Source organism: Daktulosphaira vitifoliae, unplaced genomic scaffold (genome assembly GCF_025091365.1).
Source record: "Daktulosphaira vitifoliae isolate Bord-2020 unplaced genomic scaffold, ASM2509136v1 Scaffold_5, whole genome shotgun sequence".
Taxonomy (NCBI): Eukaryota; Metazoa; Arthropoda; class Insecta; order Hemiptera; family Phylloxeridae; genus Daktulosphaira; species Daktulosphaira vitifoliae.
Window position 1 is genome coordinate 31,528,594 of NW_026099576.1, and position 24,976 is coordinate 31,553,569.

The 24,976-nt window shown below is 34.4% G+C and overlaps 1 protein-coding gene and 1 long non-coding RNA gene across 4 annotated transcripts in view; one reads left to right on the plus strand and one right to left on the minus strand.

Moving 5' to 3' along the window:
* LOC126907896 (uncharacterized) overlaps nucleotides 1–4,459 on the minus strand; it is a 5,808-nt gene extending 1,349 nt beyond the window's left edge. Inside the window, exons 1-3 of the long non-coding RNA XR_007704649.1 lie at nucleotides 4,361–4,459; nucleotides 3,256–3,401; nucleotides 2,066–2,168 (exon numbers count right to left, since the gene is read on the minus strand). This is a non-coding gene — a long non-coding RNA (uncharacterized LOC126907896). The remainder of the gene's footprint in view (nucleotides 1–2,065; nucleotides 2,169–3,255; nucleotides 3,402–4,360) is intronic.
* Nucleotides 4,460–7,392: 2,933 nt separating this feature from the next.
* LOC126907886 (uncharacterized) lies at nucleotides 7,393–10,705 on the plus strand. 3 transcript variants are annotated; one of them, XR_007704644.1, is made up of 2 exons: nucleotides 7,393–8,242; nucleotides 10,259–10,698. XR_007704644.1 is itself a non-coding variant. In XM_050689545.1 (2 exons), exons 1-2 carry the CDS (start codon nucleotides 8,218–8,220, stop codon nucleotides 10,462–10,464), a joined length of 231 nt encoding a protein of 76 aa, XP_050545502.1. In that variant the 5' UTR covers nucleotides 7,393–8,217; the 3' UTR covers nucleotides 10,465–10,705. The 3 variants fall into 3 exon arrangements, 2 of the variants coding, with proteins under 2 accessions (XP_050545502.1, XP_050545501.1); XM_050689545.1 differs by having other exon boundaries at nucleotides 10,259–10,705; XM_050689544.1 differs by having other exon boundaries at nucleotides 7,393–8,890; nucleotides 10,259–10,696.
* The last annotated feature ends 14,271 nt before the right edge of the window (nucleotides 10,706–24,976 follow it).

The following is a 24,976-nucleotide window of genomic DNA, read 5'->3' on the forward strand; positions in this document are numbered from 1 at the left end:
ATAGATGCGTAATATCATTACCTTTCATTGGGTATATTTTTTTCATAAATTTAACCCTTAACCTGCCCACAAGAGGGGATTTAAAATAACAACTTTTTCACAAAAAATTAATTTTTTTAACTTAAATTTTGAAAATGTTTCGGAAGGTCTGACACTTTTATATATATCTTAAATTAAAGCTAATGTAATATGCTTTATCATGAAAAAAAAAATTTCGGACTTTATCTTATCTTCATGGTGAAAATGGCTACCGAATGCTATTTTTGTGTGAAAATTTTCGATTTTGTATTTTCCATTTTTAACTTTATTATGCTATAACTTTTTGAAAAATGTATGAATCATTACAATTTTTTTATGAGAAGTAGTATTTATATAGATCTTTCATTCGACATACTGTTTTTTTAAATCGGACCATTTCCCTAAATACAGGGGGGATTCAAAACATAAAAATGCATATAGAAAGTAGAACTTTTTCAACGTAACTTTTGAAAGTGTTCCGGAAGGTCTGACACTTTTATATATATCTTAAATTAAAGCTAATGTAATATACTTTATCATGGAAAAAAAAAATTTCGGACTTTATTTTATCTTCAAGGTGAAAATGGCTACCAAATGCTATTATTGTGTGAAAATTCTCAATTTTATTTTTTACATTTTTAACATTATAATGCTATAACTTATTGAAAAGTGTATTGATCAATATAATTTTTTTATGGGAAATACTATTTTCTAATAATCTCTTTTTTATTCGACATACTTTGTCTTAATCAGGATATTAATAAGGAACTAGCAGTTTATGAAGCTTTTGGAATAATCCACCAATTTTTTAAAATTAAACACTATCTAAAGATTTGCATCGAAGCGTTTTTTTTTTGATAGTGATTTTAATCACTGTCAGATATCATTATACTTGATCCAACTATGCCATGTCACTACTGTGCCGCGACCCCCCTGTGCTGGGTTTTTTTATTTTATTTTGTATAAAATAAATAGATTGAATAATTAATTACCTTTTTCTTTCTCTGTTACTTTTATTACTTCAACAGTGGACAGAGCAAGAAAATTTACGTCATTTGGCGTATTTAAGGTCAAAGGATTATAACTAACTCTCGGCTCTAAAATAATTTATGTTTTAAAATATTACATATTTGTTTCAAAAATCAAAACGTTTATTATATTATTTTTTTTAATTAATTATATTTTAAAAGTTGTATACTTTTTATGACTTTTTCATCTTCTCCGGATGAATTTCTTTTTAAATTTGGTCGAGCAGTAGTATTAGAAGGTATCTCAAAGAGTTGCTTTTAGCTTCGATGCGAAGCTGAGAAGGTATTGGTTTTACTAAGATGTGTTTATTTTTTTATTTTTTTTTTTTTTGTCTCTGTTACCACTTTTTATCACTGTCAGATATCATTATACTTGATCCATCTATACCACGTCACACTGTGCCGCGACCCCCCTGTGCTGGGTTTTTTATTTCGGATTTTTTGCGTTCTAAGTTTTTTTTATGAAAACTCTTAACGGATCATAAAAATATATTTAAATATAGATAAATTTACTTAAAGCAGATTTTAAGTCCAAAAAATGGTTTAGGATATACCCTAAAATCTTTTTATTGAAAAAAAGCATAATAAAATATACCTTTCCTAACAAATCAGCTGGTATATTTAGCGGATTGTCTTTTGAAATTGCTATACTTTTTTTTTCTGTTGAATTTAAAATTTAATATATATTCCAGATTTTTCATTCTTAATAAGTGTTCCGAATTCTCCTCGCTGTATCAATTTCTAGGCAACCAAAGAGATATTTAAATAAAAAAATAAACTATATTTAATATTATATCTTCGATAAAAATTGAATTTCCCATAAAAATCTTATTGAAAAAAATAGTAGTCCTGAATAATATTAAACATTATGTTATCGCAATTATATTAAAGGGGTTGATAGTTTATTTTATATTTTTGAATCAGACAAACCCAATTCCATAGCTAAATCGAATACATTACAATTTTACAAAATTATAATTTAGAGATTTGTTAATATATATTAATATAATTATAGTTACCCATTTTTCTGAAATAATTTTATCATTTTTTTCGTTTTATGATACGTGCGTTTTTTTGGAATAATAGAATTTGTTATAGGACAAATATTTTCGTTGATAATTGCTGCAAATTGAATATAATTTTAGTAATTATTAATTAAATAATCAATTTCGAAAAAAGTTTTTTAATATTAAAATAGTTAAATTAAAGTAATAGCAACTGAATTATTGTTATATATCAATAAGAGAACTTATTATTAATTTTTCTTATATTTTATATTAAAAAACTTTTTCTCTATTCGAAATAATTAGTTTAATTATTAATCTTAATAGTGTTTATAGATAATCCTTCCACCTTTAGTGAACTTTTTTGATATTTGTCCTTTATTTGGATTATTTAAAACACAATTGGAATGCATGAAACGACGATTCCATATTTCTTCAACTCTGCGTATGACCTTATGTAAGTTTGTTTCATTTGTTTGACCAAAAATATTTTTTTCACTTGCCATATCAATAACTAATTAAATAAATCTTTATACTTATACAAGACGATAGTTTGTTTTTCACGGGAAAAAACGAACTGAACTTAAATGTCGATAAAATCAACATTTACATCTAATTGTCAAAGAAACTTAATTGTAAAAATTCATTAAAAAAATGTATAAGCCAATTATAAATAAATTTAGTATAAAGAATACTTATTTATTTTTATTTTATTATTGGTCAAAGAATACAATATGTTAAGAATTTATTACAGAGAATTATCAATATATATATATATATATATATATATATTTTTTTTTAAAGATATTTTGAATAAAAAATTTTTGAATTTGTTTATTTATTACATTAGTTTACAAATGATACAGATTTTTTTATGAAAGTTCAAGTGGAATAAATTTGATATCGGTTAACAGAATATTTATACATATAAAATTTAATCTGATGAAATAAAATATCAACGTTTGGATTTATTCTCTTGCAACTATTAAAAATTTTTGCCCGTGTGACATTGCTATTACCATTTAGTTATTAATAAAAAACGTCATGCCATGCAATTGTAATCAACATAAAAATTTATTAAGTTGAATATATAATATAGTTTAACAATTTATGACATAATAATTAATGACATAATAATTCCCAGCTGGTACAGGAGTGGAAATGTCATCAGCAATATTTGATACTCTAGAAAAGTGGTAGCTTACTAATAAAGTTCAAGGCTTTATATTTGATATGACAGCTTCCAATACAGGAAGACTTCATGGTGCTTGTACTTTATTGGAACAAAGATTAGGGAGAGAAATGCTGTATTTTGCATGTTGCCATCATATTTTTGAGTTAATACTTCAGTCTGCAATTAATGTAAACGTGTCGTGCAATTTTTAAACGATTTAAAAATACATGGGTGGGATTAAACAAAAACAATATGTTTGTGGAATTCAAATAATTATATGCAACGCATTTTATCTACTGTTTATAAAGAAATATTATTGTTTTGTTTAAAAGCAGTTACAGTAAAACAACTACGAGATGACTACAAAGAATACATTGAATTAGTGATTATTTTACTCGGCGGAACTCCACCTGGTGGGCTAAATATAAGACGACCAGGTGCTTATCATCAGGCTAGGTGGATGGCGAAAGGAATATATTGTTTAAAAATATTTTAATTACGGATAGAGTTCAAACTTACAAAAATGGAAGAGCATGCGCTAGAAAGAATTTGTACATTTATTATAAAAGTATACATAAAATCTTGGGTTACATCTACCACAACAAGCGAAGCTCCCATGAATGACATAAACTTAATACGAACTTTATATGCCTACATAAATGATGACAAAGAGATTGCAAATGCATGCCTCTCGAAATTTTTAAACCATTTGTGGTATTTAATAGCGTTTTCTATTTTCGATACAAGACTCCTCACAGAAATAAAAAAAGATATTGTGGCCAAGATTAATGATTTGAGTTTGGAAAATGAATTAGAAGAAGACGACGAATTAAGTTCAAAGAAATTGTCACTTAAAATTGAAAAAGTAAACAGTCCTTAAACTTATTCAAAAGATATGGTATTAACACAGAGTTTTTAGATATAGACCCAGCTAACTGGGAAAAAGACTCCTTCTATATATTAGGAAAAAAAATTGTAGATGGACTAAAAATCGTCAATGACAGTGCTGAGAGAGGTGTTAAACTCATGGAAGATTACAACAACAAACACACCAAAAATGAAAATCAAAAACAATTCTTATTACAAGTAATTTAAATAGCGATATATTTGTAATATAAATATTTAGCTTAACTTACTTTTAATTTTTATTTAAGGTAGTTCAAAAATACAGAAAAACGTATCCTGAGTGTACAAAACAGGCTCTAGAAACTCCGTTCAAAATATAATTAATTTGATACTTAACTAAAGTTTTTAATCAGAAATAAATTTATACTTAATAATTTTTTTTTAAATCGATAGTTCGCATTATGTGAGTGTAAAAAAAATTAATTCTGTTTGTATTTTTTTGTTATTTTCGCCAAATGATAAGACAAATTTTGCAATAAAAAATAATAAAATCCTTATAAAATAATTGAATTAAGTAATAGTGTTAACGCTACTATTAGAATAGGAAATAAAAATTTTAAAGTACATATGAACAAATTAAAAAAATATTTTTCTAAAGCAATTAACTCTATTAATATCAATAAATTTATTTAATCTATACTAAATTTACTTGAACACTTTTTATTTTCTCTTACAGTTAATCATTGCTTTTAGATCAATGGGAGTGTTACTTTTGATAATATAAAAGATATTCCTTTTGATAATGATTTTAATTAATTTTAGTCATTACTTTTATCTAAAGATATCAAAATTCAATTAGGTGTAATTAAAATTTCAATAAAATTAAAAAAATGTGTGCAGAAATACATAATAATTATTTAATTAATATAAAGAATGTGAAATTTAATTGTTATAATAAATATTGTCTATGGAATTCTAACTTTTAAACATAAAATTTTATAAAGGAATATATATATCTATATATATATATTTTATACTTATTTTCATAACAATTATAAATTTTTCATAATAAGAGTTGTACAAAAGTTATTTACTATGTCAGAAATATTTATTGACGATACATTTAAAAAGGCACTTGTATTTTATTTACTCAATACCTATAAAAAATAATGAACCAATAAGTTCATACTTATTAGAGGCAATATGCTATTTTAACCATAAGATGTGTTAAGTAGGAAAAATGATGCATGATTAATGTATTCGTAAAAATATATAAAGATGAATAAAATATTAATATTTTTTTAATAAAATAAAATAACGACATTTAGAAAGGCTATATACAAAAATAGCGGTTTTAAAAAAAAATCATGTTTGAGTATCGTATTCCAGACTTAATAAATTAATTAGAATAAAAACATAATATCCAATAAAAATAATGGCAATTTTAAGTAAAAAAATTGAAAAAATGTTAAAAATTAGTGATTTTTAAATTTGTAATTTTTTTGGAGATTTCCCCCATTTACGGGGAACGAGGGAAATTTTTTCAATTTTGGAGGGTAATGTCTTCGACTAAATACGATTTGTGATCATTTGACGTATCGTTGAAAGAAATCGGTTTGGTGAGAGCTGAGAAAAAATGGTAACAGACACAAAAAAAAAAAAGATATCATACTAAAATTAATACTTTCTCTGCTTTGCATCGAAGTTAAAATGCATAATTATATTATTATTTTTATAATAATTTTTCATTATATTCGTGTACTTTTTATCATATTTAATGGGTTAAACTCCTTAAAGCTTTCTCCTCACAATTTCGCTTTTACCCTAGATCTGTTACTAAGTGTTATAATCGTCGATAGTTTTTTATAGATATAGTTCAATACTACAATTGATATCTACCTATTTCTTAAATTAGTTAACTCTTATATTGTCAGACTTAATGAAGGTAAATAACTCATTTTAGTTATTAGTAATTTATATTATCTCAACAATTTTCAGCATGCAACATATTACATAGAATCTTGAGATATATCGTTTTAATATATTTTATTTGATACTTGGCACAATGCTAGTTAAAAAATTGTTTTTCTTTATATAATTTCAACAAAATAGTAAAAACTTAGAATTGTGGCAGTAAATGCAAATAATTTAATCATACTGTGATTAAAATGTTCAAAAAGAATAATATATTTTATGTAATGTTTCTTTCCATAAAATAAGTCTTTGAGGGTTTGAAATTTTAATAAAAAAACTTGAACTTTTCTTCAATTATATTCAAAAATTAATTTTTGCGAATTGAATATTTTTTTAATAATTATATTTTGGTAATATTCTCTTTAATTAAAAAAATACTGTTTAAAACAATGCAATTTTGCTAAGTGAGGGAACATGACACACTGTACGCTCCCTGGTGGCCAATAGTTCAAATATTTAAATTTTTATGTTGACTTTTCGTCGTATTAGTACATTAAGTTTACAGAGTAATTTGAATTGTGAAAATTGTTTTACATGCTTTGATTTTTAAAATAATACTTATAAAAAATGAAAACACAGGATACTCGACTTTGAGTATATTGTGGTCGATAAATTTTGCCACCTACCCAGTATAATTTTTTTTTTGAAAGTTGTTTAAATTTTAAAACACACGCTTACAAAAGCGTCTTACTACTCCAAATCATTGGTGTAACTAGATGAAGGTTTTGTGAACTTCATAATTTTGGCGTCTAAGTTTAAAAGTAGCCCTTTAATAATCATTATTTCTAGATCTTTGTATATCTTATTTATTTATTTGGTGTAAACACCCAGGCGCGCTCAAGTACAGTGACAATAAAATATATAATAAACATTGTTGAAATAAAGATACAAGAGATAAATAAAGATATAAATTATTATTTTATCTTTCATTATGTTTAAAATATATTTGAGACACATTAAGTAATATAGAAACATACATAGAACGTTAGTTTATCGTATAAACATTTTGTAGTAATTTTTTATGGCTATTTTAGTTGAATATTTTTATTTTTAAATTAAAATTTGTAATATATTTCAATTTTATGAATCTAAATAATTTTTATTAAAACAAAAAGATTTTAAAATTCTGAGTAAAATGATCATTATTTTTTCACTTGTGTTTTACAAAAATATGATCTTATTACATAAATCATTACTTATCCACTGAAAAAGTTATAAAAACTTATTTTAAAATACAAAATGTAATTTAAATAAATAGATTAGATATTGCTTTGAATTGTTTACTCTGTATTTTTAATTTTGATTACATTTATAATAACAGCTATTCAGTAAAAACTATTACGTTGAACTTGCTAGTGTCGTAATGAATATCACAATAAGTAATTTCATAGTTTTTTTAACATATACAAATTTTATAGTTGCAATTAACTTAATTGAATTGCACTGTAATTTGTCAAAATACATGTTTAATTATTTCAAGTACGGTGAAAAATATTTATATCAATTTGAAAATAACATTTCTGAACTTGAACTAAGAAAATATGGATTAGCAATCAAATCTCACGATGAAATCATAATGATCATGTTAGATGCGTTGCGAGAATTGGATGAAACCTACTGGGCAGAAGATTTAATAACTGTAAATTTATACTTAAATAATGTTTCGGGATCTTTAAACATGATCGCTAAAAATGAAAATGGCCAATTCAGTAGTTCTGAAAGCTCTCAGAATTTACTTAAAGGCTATAAAATAATTCATGAATCAATTGTTGAACAATTACAATACTTTTTTAATAACCAATGCTCAGATGTATCGCTTGAAAATGATTTCATATCATACACTGATTTTAATCTACCGATTAGTTACATGCCAGATAAGTTACTTAATAACTTGGGAAACCTAAAAAACCGACTATTTATTGTTATGGAAGAATATTTATTATGGTACAAAGTTAATGATAAAGAGATATTAAACAGTTACACTGATATTGTGAAACATTTAGCTTTGTCTTTTCAAAGGAAATCATATAATAATTTTAATCCTAAAAATTTCTTATTTTATGATTTAATGGAAAACCGATCTAATTTTTGCTAGCTTGAATTATCGTCAGGCTCTCAGGCGAAACAAAAAGCCTTGTATGATGAAAACAATAATCTAAAGGATGTATTGGACATGTTGAGATACTCTAAAATTAATGGTAAGAGTAGCAATTATTATAATATAAAAATGTTAGATATTTTTCGATTTTTCAAGTATGATTTTAACTCGAAAAACATGCAGGTGTATCATAATTTCATAAATGCAGCAACAGTTCTTCCTATTATAATAACTATACGATATTATTTTCATTTAGTATATAAATACATACCAATTAAAAAATGTTGTGACCCCAACTATAAGAATGACATGAAAGTTAAAATTATTAAATTGGGCAAACATATCATTGAAAATTTTAAATCTTTTTTGGATTTGAATTTATATAGAGATCAACTTAGAAAATGTTTGGACAGTTTCTATGATAAGATAAACTATATAGTATCAATATACAAAAAAAATAATAATTTAGTTGCTACTAATGATGAATCAAAAAAAATTGTAAAAATTTTGAATATGTGGACGAAGGTTAATTATTTCAGTTGTGACTTTGATAAACCAGTTATAATTAATGAAGATAATGTAAAGAAAGCTTATAAATTAATAAATGATCGTTTAGATGAAATTAGATTATACATTAAATCATTGAAAACATATCGGCATTGTTTTGAGATTGTAAATAGATACATTCCAAAAGCACAAATAGATTGGCAAAGATTTAGAACTACTATCAAGCATAATATTCCATTTGGTAAGTTTACAGGCACTGTTCAAGCGAACGCCAAAAATACGGTCAGTTGGTATTGGTGTTCCTACACTGGTAACGGGTGGTTATGTTGCGGCGTTATCAGCTCATAAGCGTCCCGCCAATTTTGCTCACGATCGGCGTGTGTTGCTAGCGTCTCGTCTCTTTGTATTCGTTATGTGCATGTATAACGTGCGGTAAGCGTCTCGTCGTTGTTGGTTCAGATCTGAACGTCTGTTTTAGTTTTTTTTTATGTATGTGTTTTCGTTCTGAAATACTATATCCATGTGTGCGGTGTTATTTTTGAGATTACAAGCAACTTATCTCGTAGTAAGGCTTTCTTGCTAGCCAGTTCTATAGAATCATTTTCCACTGCAATAATTGTGTGCTCTGCCAAAAGCAATCTTTATTGTTCTACGTCCAAGCGGCTCAGCTTCAAGTATCGCTATCCTCGCTTTATATATATATATATATGTATATATATATATTTGAATTGTAATATATGTTATGGTATAAATTGTGAAATATGTCTGTGTACATTTAATTGCAATTAAAGGTGACTAATTTAGTATCGTTGCCGCCAACCACTAGTCAGGAGCGGCACGGTCAAACAGGCACGAAACCAGGTTTTTTCATTATTTAACACGAAAGAATGAAACGAATTTTTACAATGTGATTATAAATTACAACTATTAAGAGTTTGTATAGAAATGACTATAGGCTTTTAAAGAATCAGATTTACAAGAGTATAACATCTTGAAAATTCGAAATATTAGTTATTTAGAAAGGATAAATGTTAATAAAAACATGATTGCTCAGTTATTAAATTCACTAAATACCTTCTTTAATTTGTAATGTAAATCGTAAAATTATAAATTCTGTAATATTATAGCGTTAATAAAACTATTTTAATCGGAAAAAACTTAATATAATAAATTTTTATAGAACTTATTTAAAAGAATTAAAAGAGTTCACCTAATACAACTAAAAAATTATTTAAAAATAAAATGATCTGATTTATCTAGGATGGCCTATTATTTTCTTGCTAGAAATATTTTATTATAAATATATTATTAGTTTTCTGTCTAGAGGCACATGAGATAGCACAGTAAAATTGACAACGATTTACTGTATTTATAGCTGAGATAGAGAGCTTAGTCAAAAGAAGTTAATTAAATAAATTATTGTTATATATATACATTTAAATTAAATCAAATATTCAATGTTTATTTTAAATGATTTTTCGTCATGTTACATACAAAGTAATAAGTTTTCAATTTTTTTTTTTTTTACATGAATATTATTCATTATTAATATAAACATAAATTATAATTAATTGTAAACCTTAATTCTAATTCTTATTTCTTTGTTTAGAACAATTAGGATATTATGGAGATATTTATCATTCACTTTATTTTCATGATGATAATACCAATGATAATATAAGCTATTGCAATCAAAGCTTAAGTGAAGAAAATGAATGCGATGAAGAAATTAATGATGATAATAGGGATGTTGAAATAAAAAATCAGACATATAAATCTCCTATATATCTTGTAGATTATTTACTTTTTGCATAATATATTATATATGTACAGAATGTTCAGTAAGTAAGGAAATGGGTCAATTGTTATCAAAAATGAAAACATTAGAAAGCCATTTTCTCACTTACTGAACAGTCAATATAATATTATCTCTTCCTTCAATAAGGACTTTGTTTATTTCTAATAATTTTATCTATCCCATTATTCTATTTTAATATAATTTTTAATACTAACATACTAATATTAAAGCACTATTTAATAAAACTCAATATTATTACAATATTCAAATAAACAAAAGAGCTCATACTAAAAAAAAATAATTTAAACCTAACAAAAAAAAACCTTAATAATAAATTATAATTTAAGCGATTCTTCACTGAAACCCAAATTGAATAAATGGGAAGTTTAGACTGTAGATTTTAAATATCACTAATTTAAAAAACAAAAATATATTCACAGAATGTTAAGTTAGAGAGCTTAATTATTTGTTTTATTATTATTTTAGCATCGATGCGAAACTAAGGGGGTATCAATTTTATAATGATGTTTATTTTATTTTCTCATCTCTTACTGAACCCACTTTTTTCAAAGATACGCCAAAGATCACAAATCGTTTATAGTTTAAGCCATCGCTCACAAAAAAATAAAAAAATTTTCCTTGTTCATTGTAAATGGAGGAAATTCCACCAAAAAATTACTATTTTTAAGACCAGAGGTCTTGATAAACATTATAGATTGTCTAGATACTACCAAGTACTTCCAGATTTTCCTGTGTTGTTCTCTGCACCAATTCTTGGGTAGCGCTTTGAGCGATCGCTCATTGAGTCCTACCACTGGTTCTGGTCCAACATAGGTGTTCTCTGCTCCTTTCCTGGCTAGAAAGTCAGCATTCTCATTTCGAGTGACACCGTTGTATCCCGGTACCCACGCTAGTGTAACTTTGTTGAACCTCGATAGTGATTCTTTAGTTTCCCTGCATTCAAGGACCGGCTTTGAAGGCACTCTATAACGATCAGGTGAATTCAAAGCCGCTTGATTATCACTTAAGATAACTATCTTCCTATTTTTGTATACCAGCAAGTTCTGAGCCCCTACCAATATCATCATCATCTCTGCTTGGAAAACAGAGGGTATTGTGCCCAATGACATACTTACATTTATTCGTGGCTTTAAACCCCAAGATCCAGCACCTGCCTTTCCTGATTTTTTGGATCCATCTGTATATATCACAAATCCTCCTTTTTTAGTCAGGTGGTTAATATTCTATTCTCTACGTGTAGTGATCTTCACTTTGTAGGGAATGTTATTTTTAAGAACCGGTTTAATATAGAACTGTGGGGGTTAATGATGGCTCGTCAGGAAGTGATGTGGGACCTGAAATTTGAGGGTCAAGTAATAAAGTAACAATTAATTAATAACCACTAAGTATTTTTATTGATACTAGTAATAACACTATTATTAACAGCAATACAATATATTTTAATCAATATTATTAGTCAATGTGACATATAGAAAGACGATTATTGAATTAATCAGTCTCTAATTTCGCGTTCTCCTGCCCCGTGGTCCTTGGCCTTCCATGACTCCTGAGCTGCGACCACTATCGGCGACTCCTCTCTCGTAGATGGCCCAGAGTAGAGGGTTGGCGCGGATCTCCCATAACTCCGCCCGCCTTGCCCTCTCGACCGTCCATTCCGTCGGAACGTCGTCGGCGGGTTCCCCCATTAAGGTGGATACCCNATCGTCGGCGGGTTCCCCTATTAAGGTGGATACCCCTCTCCTCATCTTCCGCATCACGCTTCGTATCATCGCGACGACCTCTGCAGTGGCGGCGCGTGATGGGCGATTGGGTCGGTATTGGCCTCCCGATCGCCTGGAGCGTTGTCTTGAGACCGTCGGCTGGTGATCTGCCATTCTGTAACCAATCAAAATCGTTAGAGTACTCCAATTGAGCTGCACGTTTAAGGGCCGAACGTGAAGCTTCAACTGACTTTTACCTTTGGTAACATAGACCCCCTCACCTAATCTTTTACCAATTTGCACTGGACCTAGCCATTTTGGTGCAAAACCCGCATGAAATTTCTTTTCAGAGCTAGACAGGGGATGTGCGCGGTAATAAACCCAATCCCCTTCGATCTAGGTTATTTTTTAGCTGGGTAGGTCTGGTCCTGCGATGACTTTTACCGAAGTTCAATCCGAGTTCATCGGAGGGTTGCTCCCCCCCCCCGGAAAAATTTATTTTTTCACCGGACCGTCCGGTGTTTTCAGATTTTCCCGGTTCCTCTGTGGAAAATTGAACTTTTTCCGGTAATTCTTCGGTAAAAGTTTCTGTTCTACTGGACAATTCCTCCTTTCTTTGGATCTTTCCTAAATTGTCCGGAATTTTACCCGTAGAACTGATGTCCAGTAGCCAATCACCGGGAGCTTTTGCTTCACGTCCAAAAGCTAAGACTGATGGTGTGCATCCCGTCAGTCTGTTCCTGCGGTTTCTCACTGAAAAAAGAATACTTGGAATGCAACTGTCCCACTGGCTATGTGGTTTTTCAATCAGCGCAGTCCGTAATCCTTTTTTCAAGTCCTGATTTCGGCGCTCAACTGGATTTGCCCTGGGGTGATAGATCGGTGTCGTCCAACCTTGTGTTCCCCACTTCTCCAGTGCTTTCTCCATTGCTTTGGAGACAAATTGCGTTCCGTTGTCAGACAAGAGCGCTCGAGCGTAACCGAAACGTGAGAAGAACTCTCTTTCTAACGTATCGGTGATTGACTTGGTAGTGGCCTGGCCAAGTGGATAGGCCTCCACCCATCTACTATAGCAGTCCGTTGCTACTAGTAGGCATGTTTTCCCGCGCGCAGTCCTGGGATATGGGCCCATAAAATCAATACTTATACCTCCCATGGCTGGCGTGGCTTTCTCGGTGTCATCGGATCTTACGGTTTCCGATTCAAAGGCTTGACACATGCGCAAATGTGACACCTCGCGACGTATTGTCTCACCGATTCCCTAATACCGTTCCAGTAGAAACGCTTACCGATGCTACGGTAGGTTTCTTTCCAACCTGGATGCCCGGCTAGTTCATAGTCATGATACCTCCATAGTAGGTGATCAGCCATGTCCGACGGAACGACGATGATGTTTTCGCCGGATCCCTCAGGTCCTTTTAGTAAAATATCGTTTTTCAGGTGATATTTACCGAGAATGTACCGTGGAATTGTATTTTTACCCCGGAGTGTCCGAACATTTTCGGCCAAACTTTTGTCTTCGGTTTGCCACTGTATAATGTCCGAAACACTTATATTTTCCGGGTGGTTTCCGTCAAATATTGCCCCTATGTGATCTTCTCCGGAAAAATCATCCGTTGATGGTGGATCATGGAACTTTTCGTCCAAACTTCCCTCATTTACCGGTACTTGATCCACGGGGCTCCTCGACAACGCATCTGTGGCTTGGTTTTCGACTCCAGGCACATGTTGGATGTTGAAGTCGAACGATCTCAGTTGTAACGCCCAACGAGTAAGCTTACTGTTGGTGTCCCTGGTGTGATGAAGCCATTTGAGCGCTAAGCTATCGGTAAGTAATGTAAACTTACCGGTCTCTAAGTATGGACGGAAACGATCAACGGCCCACACTATGGCTAAACACTCTCGTTCGATGGCAGAGTACCTTGTCTGAGCGGGAGAAAGTTTTCGGCTGGCATATGAGATAACCCTTCTCTGGCCGGTTTCTTCCCGCTGGAACAGTACGGCACCTACTCCTACTTCACTTGCGTCCGTTTGTAGAAAGAACGGTTTACCTCGAAGTGGAGAACAGAGTTTAGGTGCGGTAGCCAGCGCTTCCTTGAGCTTGTAGAATGCTTCTCGCTCCCGTACTTCCCATCGCCATTTAATTCCTTTTGCTAAAAGATCTGTTAACGGTGCGGTGACTTCAGTGTAGTTTGAAACAAACTGACTATACCAACCACATACCCCGAGAAACTTTTGCAAATCTTTTACCTTTTTTGGTTCAGGAAAATCGGCGATTGCGATTAACTTTTCTGGTTCCCGATCAATTCCGGTTGAATCAACAATGTGCCCGAGAAAATTGATCTGTGAAACCCCAAAATTATTTTTTTTTGGTTGAACAGTTAACCCATGTCTTTGTAACCGTTCTAGGACTCGTTGTAGGTGATTGAGATGTTCGTCCATACTCAATGAATACACCACAATGTCATCCAGGTATACAAACACAAATTTACCAACGTATTCACGCATAACCTCGTTCACCAACCGTTGAAAAGTAGCCGGGGCGTTTTTAAGGCCGAAGGGCATTACTTTAAATTGGTAGAGGCCCATCTGTGTGCGAAACGCGGTGAGTGGTCGTGACGCTGGTGTCAGACCTACTTGCCAATAACCGGACTTCAGGTCGATGGTGCTGAAGACGTTAGCGCCACCCATCCCTCTGACCATGTCATGTAAGTCGGGCATTGGATGTGCGTCGGACTCCGTCTGAAGATTGAGTCTTCGGTAGTCGACGCATAACCGCTGAGAGCCATCTTTCTTTTTAGTGAGAACTACGGGAGCTGCCCATGGTGAGGTACTTGGTTCTACAAACCCTTGCTCCTCCATTTCTCGCACCATATTAGAAATGATGTCCTGTTTCTCACGATTATATGGGTGGGTATGCATTTAAGGCCGCCGGCGTATTTTTGTTTAACCGGATATCATGTTCAATGATACGGGTTCTTCCGACTTCCCCGGAGAAAACTTTAGGGTACTTTCGTATAATTGACCGCACATCTTCAGGATACTCTCCTTCCGGTATAATTACTTGTTGAACAGACCCTTTCTTCGATTTATGTTTTCTCCAGCACACCGTTGTACGTTTTTCAGTACCCATGTGAATGGTATACGTCTGGTAATCCCTTGATACTTCCTGTTTCACCAAAAAGTCATGTTCTTGGAAGATGTCCCCAATCAAGTGGTCGAGTACTGCGGCTCTGAACGTCACCTGAAGTTCAGACACCCTTGCTGTGAATTCAGCGTACTCGTGAACCTGCACGGTCCGGTTGTCAGCCATAGTGACCACATGTGGTTCTTCTTCTACCAATTTCCCATATTTGCGTGCTACCCACGGTAAAACGTAAGATTTCGTGGCTTGAGAGTCTAACGGCGCAACAACTATTCCCGTAGGGAACTCCAGTTCAATTGCCGGTAATGGCACATTGTAATTTTTTGGTGTCCCGGTTGATGTCGCTTTTTTACCGTTCTTGGTTGGGTTTGAATGACGCATGGTTTCTACCGTGATCTTCTCTGGTTCCGAAAACATATCTGAATCCTGGTCGGATTCTGTTCGGTTCCCGTTGTCGATAGAAACATTTTCTCCGGAGAAAAGTTCAGCTGCCCGGAGACGTATATTGTATAACGAATCCGTGTCAGATTTTCTCCGTCGATTTTGAATTCCGCGGAAAGGAGTGAACTCCTCAGAGAGTTTTACCGGGAAAGCCTTCGGGACTGACAACAAAGTACTTGTTAGAAGGTCTTGTTCCAGGTCTTCCGGGATTTTGTTCGGTAAATGGTCCTCGGAATGTGCTGCTAATGTTCCTTAGTCAGGACGCGTTGAGCTACATTCCAGTATTTCCGAAACTTCTCCCTTTTCGGTTTTCTCCCGAAAATTATCCTTTCCTTCGGATCCAATTGCGGCAAACTGCATTTTGGTTTGTCCCTCCGATCCCTTTATGTGTTCTTGAGCAGAACTTCGGGCTTTGGGACTTTTTTTTCGGCGGTTTTCGGGTTTTAACACTTTCTGTCCGGGCGATTTTCCGTGGATCGACCGGAACTCTTCCCGTTTCCCGAATCCTTCCGGTTTTTGTCCGGGCAGTTCGCTCACCACCGATTGCAGTTTTTGCATCTAGCCGCTTTATCAGGCTTCTTCTCCGGCAGATTACCGTTTGAACTCGGCGGTGGTTCTTTATTAGGCCATCTAGGGCCGTACCCACCAGGCGAAAACCTCTTTTCTTTGGTTTGCCGTTGCCGTGAGAAGTCTTCACTATCCAGATCGTTAGCCAGTTCAAACAGATCGTCTATTGACTTCGGTCGCCTAACACGCGCGTGTATCCGATAGTCTCTGTTCATCAGCGCCACGATAAGATCGACTAGCTCGTAGTCCGTAAGCCTAGAGTCTAGTCGGCGGGCTAGCTGGCACTTCCACATAATAAACTCGCCTAACGACTGGTTCTCTCCCTGAGTTCCATTGTGGAAGTCGTTGCGAATTTGTGTCCGGATAGACTCACTATTGAACCTTCGCATAAACTGTTGTCGGAACATATGCCAAGTTGGGTTCATATAGCGTATGGTTCCCCACCATGTTCCGGCCTCCGCCTTGAGTTAAGGTGCTAGAACTTGTACCCATTTGTTAAATGGTAATCTAGCCTCATCAAGGACCGCTTCAGCCTCCGATATAAATGTAGTCGGATCTTCCTGTCGTTTGCCGGCAAACTCCGGCAGAGAAGCTCGTGCNAAAACTCCGGCAGAGAAGATCGTGCTAAAGACAGACTGTCTGGCGAAAGTAGCGAAGACTCGTTAAAAGTCACTTTTCTCCTATTCTGAGTCTTTTCCTTAGCGTAAAGGTGACTTTTCTGGACACTTTCCCGAAAAATCGGTTCGCTAGGTTGACTAAGCTCGAGCAGTCACAGGTACCGGCGGTGCGTGAAGCATTCCGTCTCTTTGGGACGGGTGTATTAGCAAACCTAAGGCGCCGTGTTGATAGGATCGCAGCGATGACTAGTCATCATGAATTACTCCATAGTTCAGTGGATGGAGCTGACCTTAAGCTTTGTCCTGGTAGCTGGGAATCTACGGCGTATATGCGCAGGCCAGATGGTATAACTGGCCGCGACTTTAAGCAGTACGCCAAGATTAGGATTAATGCCCTACCCAGCCGCAAGCGCGTTGGACGGGGGCGCAACATTCCGGTGTCATGCCGGGGTTGTGCTGTGCCTTCGAAGACCCTTGCACACATCGTCCAAGTGTGCCCAAGAACTCATGGGGAAGAATTCTCCGACACGACCACGTCGTGAAGCGCATAGCTGAAGCGCTTACCGAAAAAGGGTTTCGAGTAGAGCGTGAGCACCTCTACGTCTTAAGGGATGGTAATCTCAAGCCGGACCTCGTCGCAACTATTGCGGACGAGACAAGAGGTACGAGATCCGTTATCCTGGATGTACAGGTTGTTTCGGCCACCAACATCAAAGACTGGCACGAAGAGAAAGTACGAAAGTACGCCAGCCGCCTTGATTTAAAGTCCGAAATCATGGCGAGACACCAATCGACTGATGTGCATACAGTCGTCGCGACCATTACTTGGCGAGGGGTATGGCTACCTAGCTCGTTAGAGAGTCTTAAGGCTCTTGGGCTAAGCCGTTACCTCTTGGGTGGACTTGTAAGGTCAGTCCTCCGCGGTACCCTGCTGAATTGGCATACGTTCAACAGGTCGAATAGGGTTTTCGGGCGGGTGGGTGTCGGGTGAATATCGCCGTCCCCCCGCAACACGGGAGCCTCCTCGTCTCCCCGGAATGGGTCCCTTAGGCCCAGTCCACATTCNTTGGGTCCCTTAGACCCAGTCCACATTCCTTTCGCCTCTTCCTTCTTCCTGCTTGTCCGGGTCTAGGCTATTACATGATGAGTAGCCTCGGCCTACCTCCATTTTCCTATGGCTTTCCACGGGGTAGAAGCCGCCTCATCCAAGGCGACTCGCATAGCTATGAGGTATGCGGGCCGTTGGGGCGCCTTTCTGATAAATNGTATGCGGGCCGTTGGGGAGCCTTTCGGATAAAGTCACTTTTCTCCTATTCTGAGTCTTTTCCTTAGCGTAAAGGTGACTTTTCTGGACACTTTCACCGTGGATTCTGGTTGATTCACGGTTTGCATCAGAGAATCGTAAATTTTTTCCGGAGAAATTGTCATTTTGACCGGAGTAAATTGGTTCCAGCTGACTCAAACGGGAAATCGATGGGTTTTCCCGGGACGGAACGATGTTTCCACCGGAGAAATCCTTATTTTCAGCAGGCTCATTCCTTAGCTGTGAAAATCCACCGGAAAACATAAAGTTCGTCGGTGCCTCGGGTGGGTGGGGGGGAGAGGGATTTTGACTTGTCCTGTCAAAATCGCTCTGCGTACCCGTACGACGGTTTTCTCCCGTCTGGAACCATGATTCTCCCGTCCTATCCGTCGGAATTTGCTGTACCGAGCCGGATTGAGGGACGGTTCCCTGGTTCGTAGTACTTGTGACCCCCTGTTCATCATAGTTGGACAAGTTGACCTGCTTGATCAAGTTGTCCAACTTTGCTTCGAGCTGGGCGATGTGTTCGCGTTGCTGGGCGACTGTTGCTTCCAGTTCCTCGTTCCGCTTGGCGTTGTCCTCGACGTACCCACATAATAGCATATATGTGTCATATGACAGTGACCAACTGTCACGGTCATCTTCGGAGCGCCTATCCTCTTCCGTGTCATCCGGTTGCCCGGGCCTCCCGTTAGGGATATGTTCGTCCTGGGGGGNCGTCATCCGATTGTCCGGGCCTTCCGTTAGAGATATGTTCGTCCTGGGGGGGAGGATTACTCAGTGCGTCGGGATGAAATCTTAGATTCGCCGCGTTTGTCCCCTCCTCCTGTAAGATATAGTCTTTCAGCCGAACCATAAGGTCAGCCTTGAAGCCCCCAGTTGCGAGTCCCCGTCGCGTAAGCTCCCCTTGCAATTCTCTTATTGTTAACTCAAGTATGGTCTTACCTGACATAATGAGTGGTGATATAACTAATAATAGAATGCAAGTAGGCGTATGAGAGATAGCGATGCACTGATAACGTGTACGGGAAGTGTGGGTTTGCCTAATTTATTTTTGCTCAAACCACGTTTATGGGCTATACTTAATATTACCTGGAATTACTTACTTATTCACTTAACTACCCCAAAAGTTTAAGACTTATCTTAACTTGGGCCCTTTAAAGATTAAGTCAATAGAAGCTGTAAGTTCCTTATTTTGCAAATATTTTATTAAGGGTGCTACAAATAATAATTGCTGTAATTATTTAGCACTTACCTTAATAACTTCCGAGTATGCAAAATAAAAAAATTCCTTATACGACTCTTAATTAATAACCACTAAGTATTTTTATTGATACTAGTAATAACACTATTATTAACAGCAATACAATATATTTTAATCAATATTATTAGTCAATGTGACATATGGAAAGACAATTATTGAATTAATCAATCTCTAATTTTTTGTCCAGCGCCGAGCGACCGGTTCTCACCGCCCGTCGGCCACCGCGAATAGCGCGACTTGTCGGACGTGAAGAGGGAGCGCCGCGATCGCCATCCGGCGGTAACACCGGAAATGCGATGCGACCGCGACAAATTCCCGAAAGAATCAATACCCAAAATGTGGAAAAATCGTTGGAAAGATTCAGGAGTGCAAAATTTAACATTGATTACAGATACAATGATGAGTGTTCCGGGATTCAATCTGCCCCGACACATGTGGACAACTTTAAACAGAGCTAGGTCTAATCAGGGTAGAAGTAAAAGTCACCTATACAAATGGAATATGACCAATCCTCCCTTGTGTGAGTGCGGAGCAGAACAAACTATTCAACATATCAATGAAGAGTGCCCTAAGACTAAGTTCAACGGTGGTATAACAAGACTACACAAAGCTGAAGAGGATGCAATAGCATGGATAAATAACCTACGTTTGTGAAGACGCCTTTATATAACATATATATTACCTGAGTAATATTTTATTCGAAATCCCTTTAAACACTTAATATAGCTGTAGTTACCTTGTTACGTTTTTGTTTTATTTTGTTAATTAATTACTTGCTGTTAACATACTTATCCTTATTCACATTTATATTTATTTTTATATTTATACCTGATATCCATTTAGCTATTTATTTATTTATTTATTAATATATATATATATATATATATATATATATATATCTATTCAAAGAATTTTTCAAATTCTTTATATTTACTCCTTTCAACCGATATATTATTTTACAATTTGATTATATCTTCTTAAACAGGGGAGTTCAATACTTTAAAAACTACTAGTTTAACAAAATGTTTGTTCCAACGGCTTTTCTTCTATATATTAACTTCAATATATTATATTCTAACTGCCCCAAAGATAGGCAAAATATTTTGGTGTAAAAATCATCGATTTCGAGTTGTGTCAGACCTTTTTGAAAAATAGATAAATCGTAAAAAAAAAAAAAAAAAATTAAGAAAATGACTTTTTAATAACAATTTTTGAAGTTAAATAGTTGAGTTTAAACTGTTTAAATATTGAGTGAAAGTGAAGTGTGTGTTATATTATTTTTATTATTTCATTGTACTAATTCAAAAATTGTTTAATTCTATAAGTTTTTTTAATATAAACAATATCCTAGAATCACACAAACCGGATACGGAGCCTGTTACTGTAAAAGGGTGGATGGTCATCAAGGAAGCGGTTAATTAAGTGGCTGCTTTGTTTAAAAAAGAATTACAAGATAGAGTGAATGCATGGATTGATGACGACTGTAGAGACATTACAGAAAAGCGAAGTAAAGCTAGACAAGAAATAATTCAGAACCCAACGGCTGAGAATATGAAAGAATATCAGGAACTCCGAAAAATAGCAAGTAAGAAAATAAGAAGAGTAAAGAAAGAATATGAAAAAAAAATAAGAAGCATAGAAGAATATAGGAGGAATCCTAGGATTTTTTTTCGGGAAATGTAATTCTTTCAAGGAGGGATTTAAAGCCGAAACTTGCATAGTTAAAGATGTCCATGGTTTCTTGATTACAGAGGAATCAAATATAGTTGAACAATTCTGGAATCATTTCGAAGAATTACTCAGTTGCACTAACGAGGATGGCAAACCCGGAGGAAGATCAAGAACATACTACTCATTACTCTGTGCAGCCAGATCTACCAGAACCAGAATATGAAGAAGTAACATGGATAATTAAATCAGTAAAAGACAATAAGGCGCCGGCAGACAATATCAATGTTGAACTAATTAAAGCAGTTAACATTGAAGATATGGATTTTGATCAAAGAAATATGGAAAAGTGGAAAAGTCGCGAATGATTCGAAAACAGCGTTCATATGTCCGATATATAAAAAAGGAAACCCGATGAAAACAACTATAGACGAATTTCACTTTTAGACACCTGTTATAAAATTCTGCGAAAGCTGAAAGTATATTCTAACGATATAATTGGAAACTACCAAAGCGGCTTTATGAGAGGGAAATCTACGACTTGCCCCATTTTTATTAGACAATTGTTAGAAAAGTACTAGGAGTATGGTAGAGTAGTGCACCTTTGCTTCGTGGACTTTAAATAGGCGCACGACAGTATTAGAAGGGAAAAATTATGGACAGTACTGGAAGAATTTGGTATACCAACCAAATTAATCCAGCTGATAAAAGAGTGCAATACTGAAACATACTGTAAAGTAAAATTTGCGAATAAACTATCAGAAAGTTTTGAAGTTAGAGTTGGACTAAAACAGGCATATGAGCATTCTCCCGTACTCTTAAATCTGCGCGTTAGAAAATGTAATTAGATCTCTTCCCGCTAGGCAAAGTATGAAAATTCTGGTACAGAACATTTACTATACGCCAAGGATATTGTTATAATTGGTATTCTCCGAAATGAAGTGGAAAGGAGGACCGCAGACCTAATAAAAGCACCGCAACCGATTGGATTAAAAGTTAATCAAGAAAAGACTAAGAACCTAGTGGTATCAAGAGAAGCGAGAGCACAAGCTGATTTGCTAGTGGATGGATATGTCTTCCAACAAGTAATAGATTTTAGGTACTTAGGAACTAATATAAACAGCCGAAACAATATGCACAATGAAATTAAATTGAGTATTACATCAGGGAACCAGGAATATTATGCACTTTCGAAATTATTTAAATCCAAATACTGTCCAGGAAGTCTAAAGCATATATATACTACAGCTTTTTACGACTGGTTTTGACGTATGGCTGTGAAACCTGGTCAGTGACTAAGGGAGATGAGGAGAAGATAAATGTTTTTGAAAGAAAAGTACTACGTCGAATGTATGGACCTGTAATGGAAAGTGGAAAATATAGAAGAAGAACTAATCAAGAATTGTAACAAATGTTTAAAAAGACCATTATTAGTTCGTTTCTAAAAAGTAAAAAGTTAGAATGGACGGGTCATATTTCGAGATCGGAAGGCATGGCAAAAAAACCGTTTACTGGAAGAATAAACGGTAAAATACCCAAGGGTCGACCAAGACAGAAATGGGCGGACAGAGTGAAAACGGATCTCCGGGAAATTTCAGAAGAAATAAGGATTGATGATAGCGAAGACAGAATAGGTGGAGAGGTGTGGTTGAGGCAGCGGAGGTCCTAAATGGACTAAAAGCTGGACGAGAAAAAGAATATTACAATACAAATTGTTGATTATTAATTTCATGCTAAGTTTATGTTCATAATATCTTCTTCTTCTTCTTCCTCGCCTTAATCCCAACTACTTGGGGTCGGCCACCCTTATCCTAAACTTCTACTTGACACGATCTCCTACATCATCTACGCTCACATCAGCTGTCCTCATATCGTATTCAATATCATCCCTCCATCTCTTTTTTGGTCTTTCTCTACCTCTTCTTCCTTCAAAATTCATTTCTATAACTATTCTTACTGCTTCCGATTCTTCTTTTCTCATAACATGACCTAACCATCCAAGTCTATTTCCTCTCATCTTATCCACGATTGACGCTACACCTATACTATCTCTTATATGCACGTTCCTTATCCTTATCATTATCCCTATCGTTCCTGATCTTCTCTAGTCACTCCACTCATCCATCTAAGCATTCTCATCTCTGCGACACTCATTCTCTGTTCTACTTTCTTATCATCCGCCCAACACTCTGAACCATACATCATAGCTGGTCTCACTACAGTCTTGTGGAATGTACCTTTCAGCCTCATTGGATTTCTTTTATCGCATAAGACGCCAGACGCTTCTTTCCACTTCAACTACCCGCACTTAATTCTGTGTCCTAAATCCTCGTCAATACCACCACTCCTTCGCACAACTGACCCTAAATATTTAAAACTTTCCACCTCTCCAATCACGTACTCTCCTATAGTCACTACTCATTTCAACTACCTCGTGTTCTCCTTTGTCAAACTCGTACTCTATAAACTCTGTCTTACTTCTACTTATTATTAAACACTTTTCTTCAATAGCTGATCTCCACACCTCTAGTCTTTGATTAATTTTCTCCCTATTAACACTATATTGTCAGCAAATAAATACATGACAGCTCCTCTCCTAGTATTTTTCTAGTAATTTCATCCATCGCTATAGAGAATAAGTAAGGGCTTAAAGCAAAACCTTGGAACACTCCTACTCTTATCCGAAAACCTTCTGTTACTCCTATTACGCTTTTTACCTTGGTACTAGTGCCATCATACATATTATCTATTATATTAATGTATCTTTTCGGGATAGGGTCAAGTGGGGTAAATGGAAATTGGAGCAAAAGGAAAAAAATATTATTTAAATTAAATTATTAGTGATTATAAAATTTGGTATCATTGTAACCACAGTACACATAAGGTATAACAGTGTGCAATGATAAAAACATGGAAAATTTAGGGTTATGTACAAATAGTTATTACTCGAAAAAGTGTCTATGATTATTTTAGTTTATGTTTTCTGCTCAACGGCTTTTGAGAAGTGCATCTTCATCAAAAATGTAAGTAGAACAGTACAGTTTGAACTATATCGTCATTTTATATTTACTTATTTACTATATGGTCCTAAAACTAGTTTAATATCACTTTTTCTATGGATTTATAATTTTTTTGTAAAATACAAAATAAAAATCAATTGGGTTAAATGGAAATTTGGTTTTGGGGTAAATGGAAATATTAATAACAAATATAATTTGAAATTTTATGGTTTTCAAAATCTTTTTTTTCAATTTCAGGGTGCGCAATTATATAAAAAAAAAAACACCAGGACCAAAATATACTGTAGAAGATGTCGAAAAAGCCGTTGCTACCATAAAAAAAGGAAATAAGACATACAAACAAGTATCAGAGGAATATAATATTCCAATTACTGTAATTTGTAATAGAATAAAAGGGCGTCAAACTGCAATGAAATATACTAAAAATGGACGTTTACCAACTTTACCAATGAATGTTGAAAATGACATTGAAATATGTTTAATTGCTCGGGCATAAATAGGACAACCATGTGACAAAGCCGAGTTGAAAGAACTTGTAAGAGAATATGTTGTTATTAATAATATTTCTACCCCGTTTAAAAATAACACCTCCGGATGTGATTGGTACTATTCATTTATGAAACGTCACCCAAGCCTGAGCTTTAAAAAACCAGAACAATTACAAAAACTTAGGAAATATGCAAGGAAACCTAATATAATACATCAAAACTTAAAGCTATTGGACAAAAAGGTATTGCATTAAATCGTATTTCAGGTGGATCTGGGAGAAAATTAATTTCTGTG

Excerpts from the sequence above, each read along its gene's own strand:
- LOC126907886 (XM_050689544.1), top strand. The coding sequence starts at position 8,218 with ATGTTGAGATACTCTAAAATTAATGGTAAGAGTAGCAATTATTATAAT. Across the intron at positions 8,891-10,258 it reads CAAGCATAATATTCCATTTG|AACAATTAGGATATTATGGA; the intron begins GTAAGTTTACAG and ends TTCTTTGTTTAG.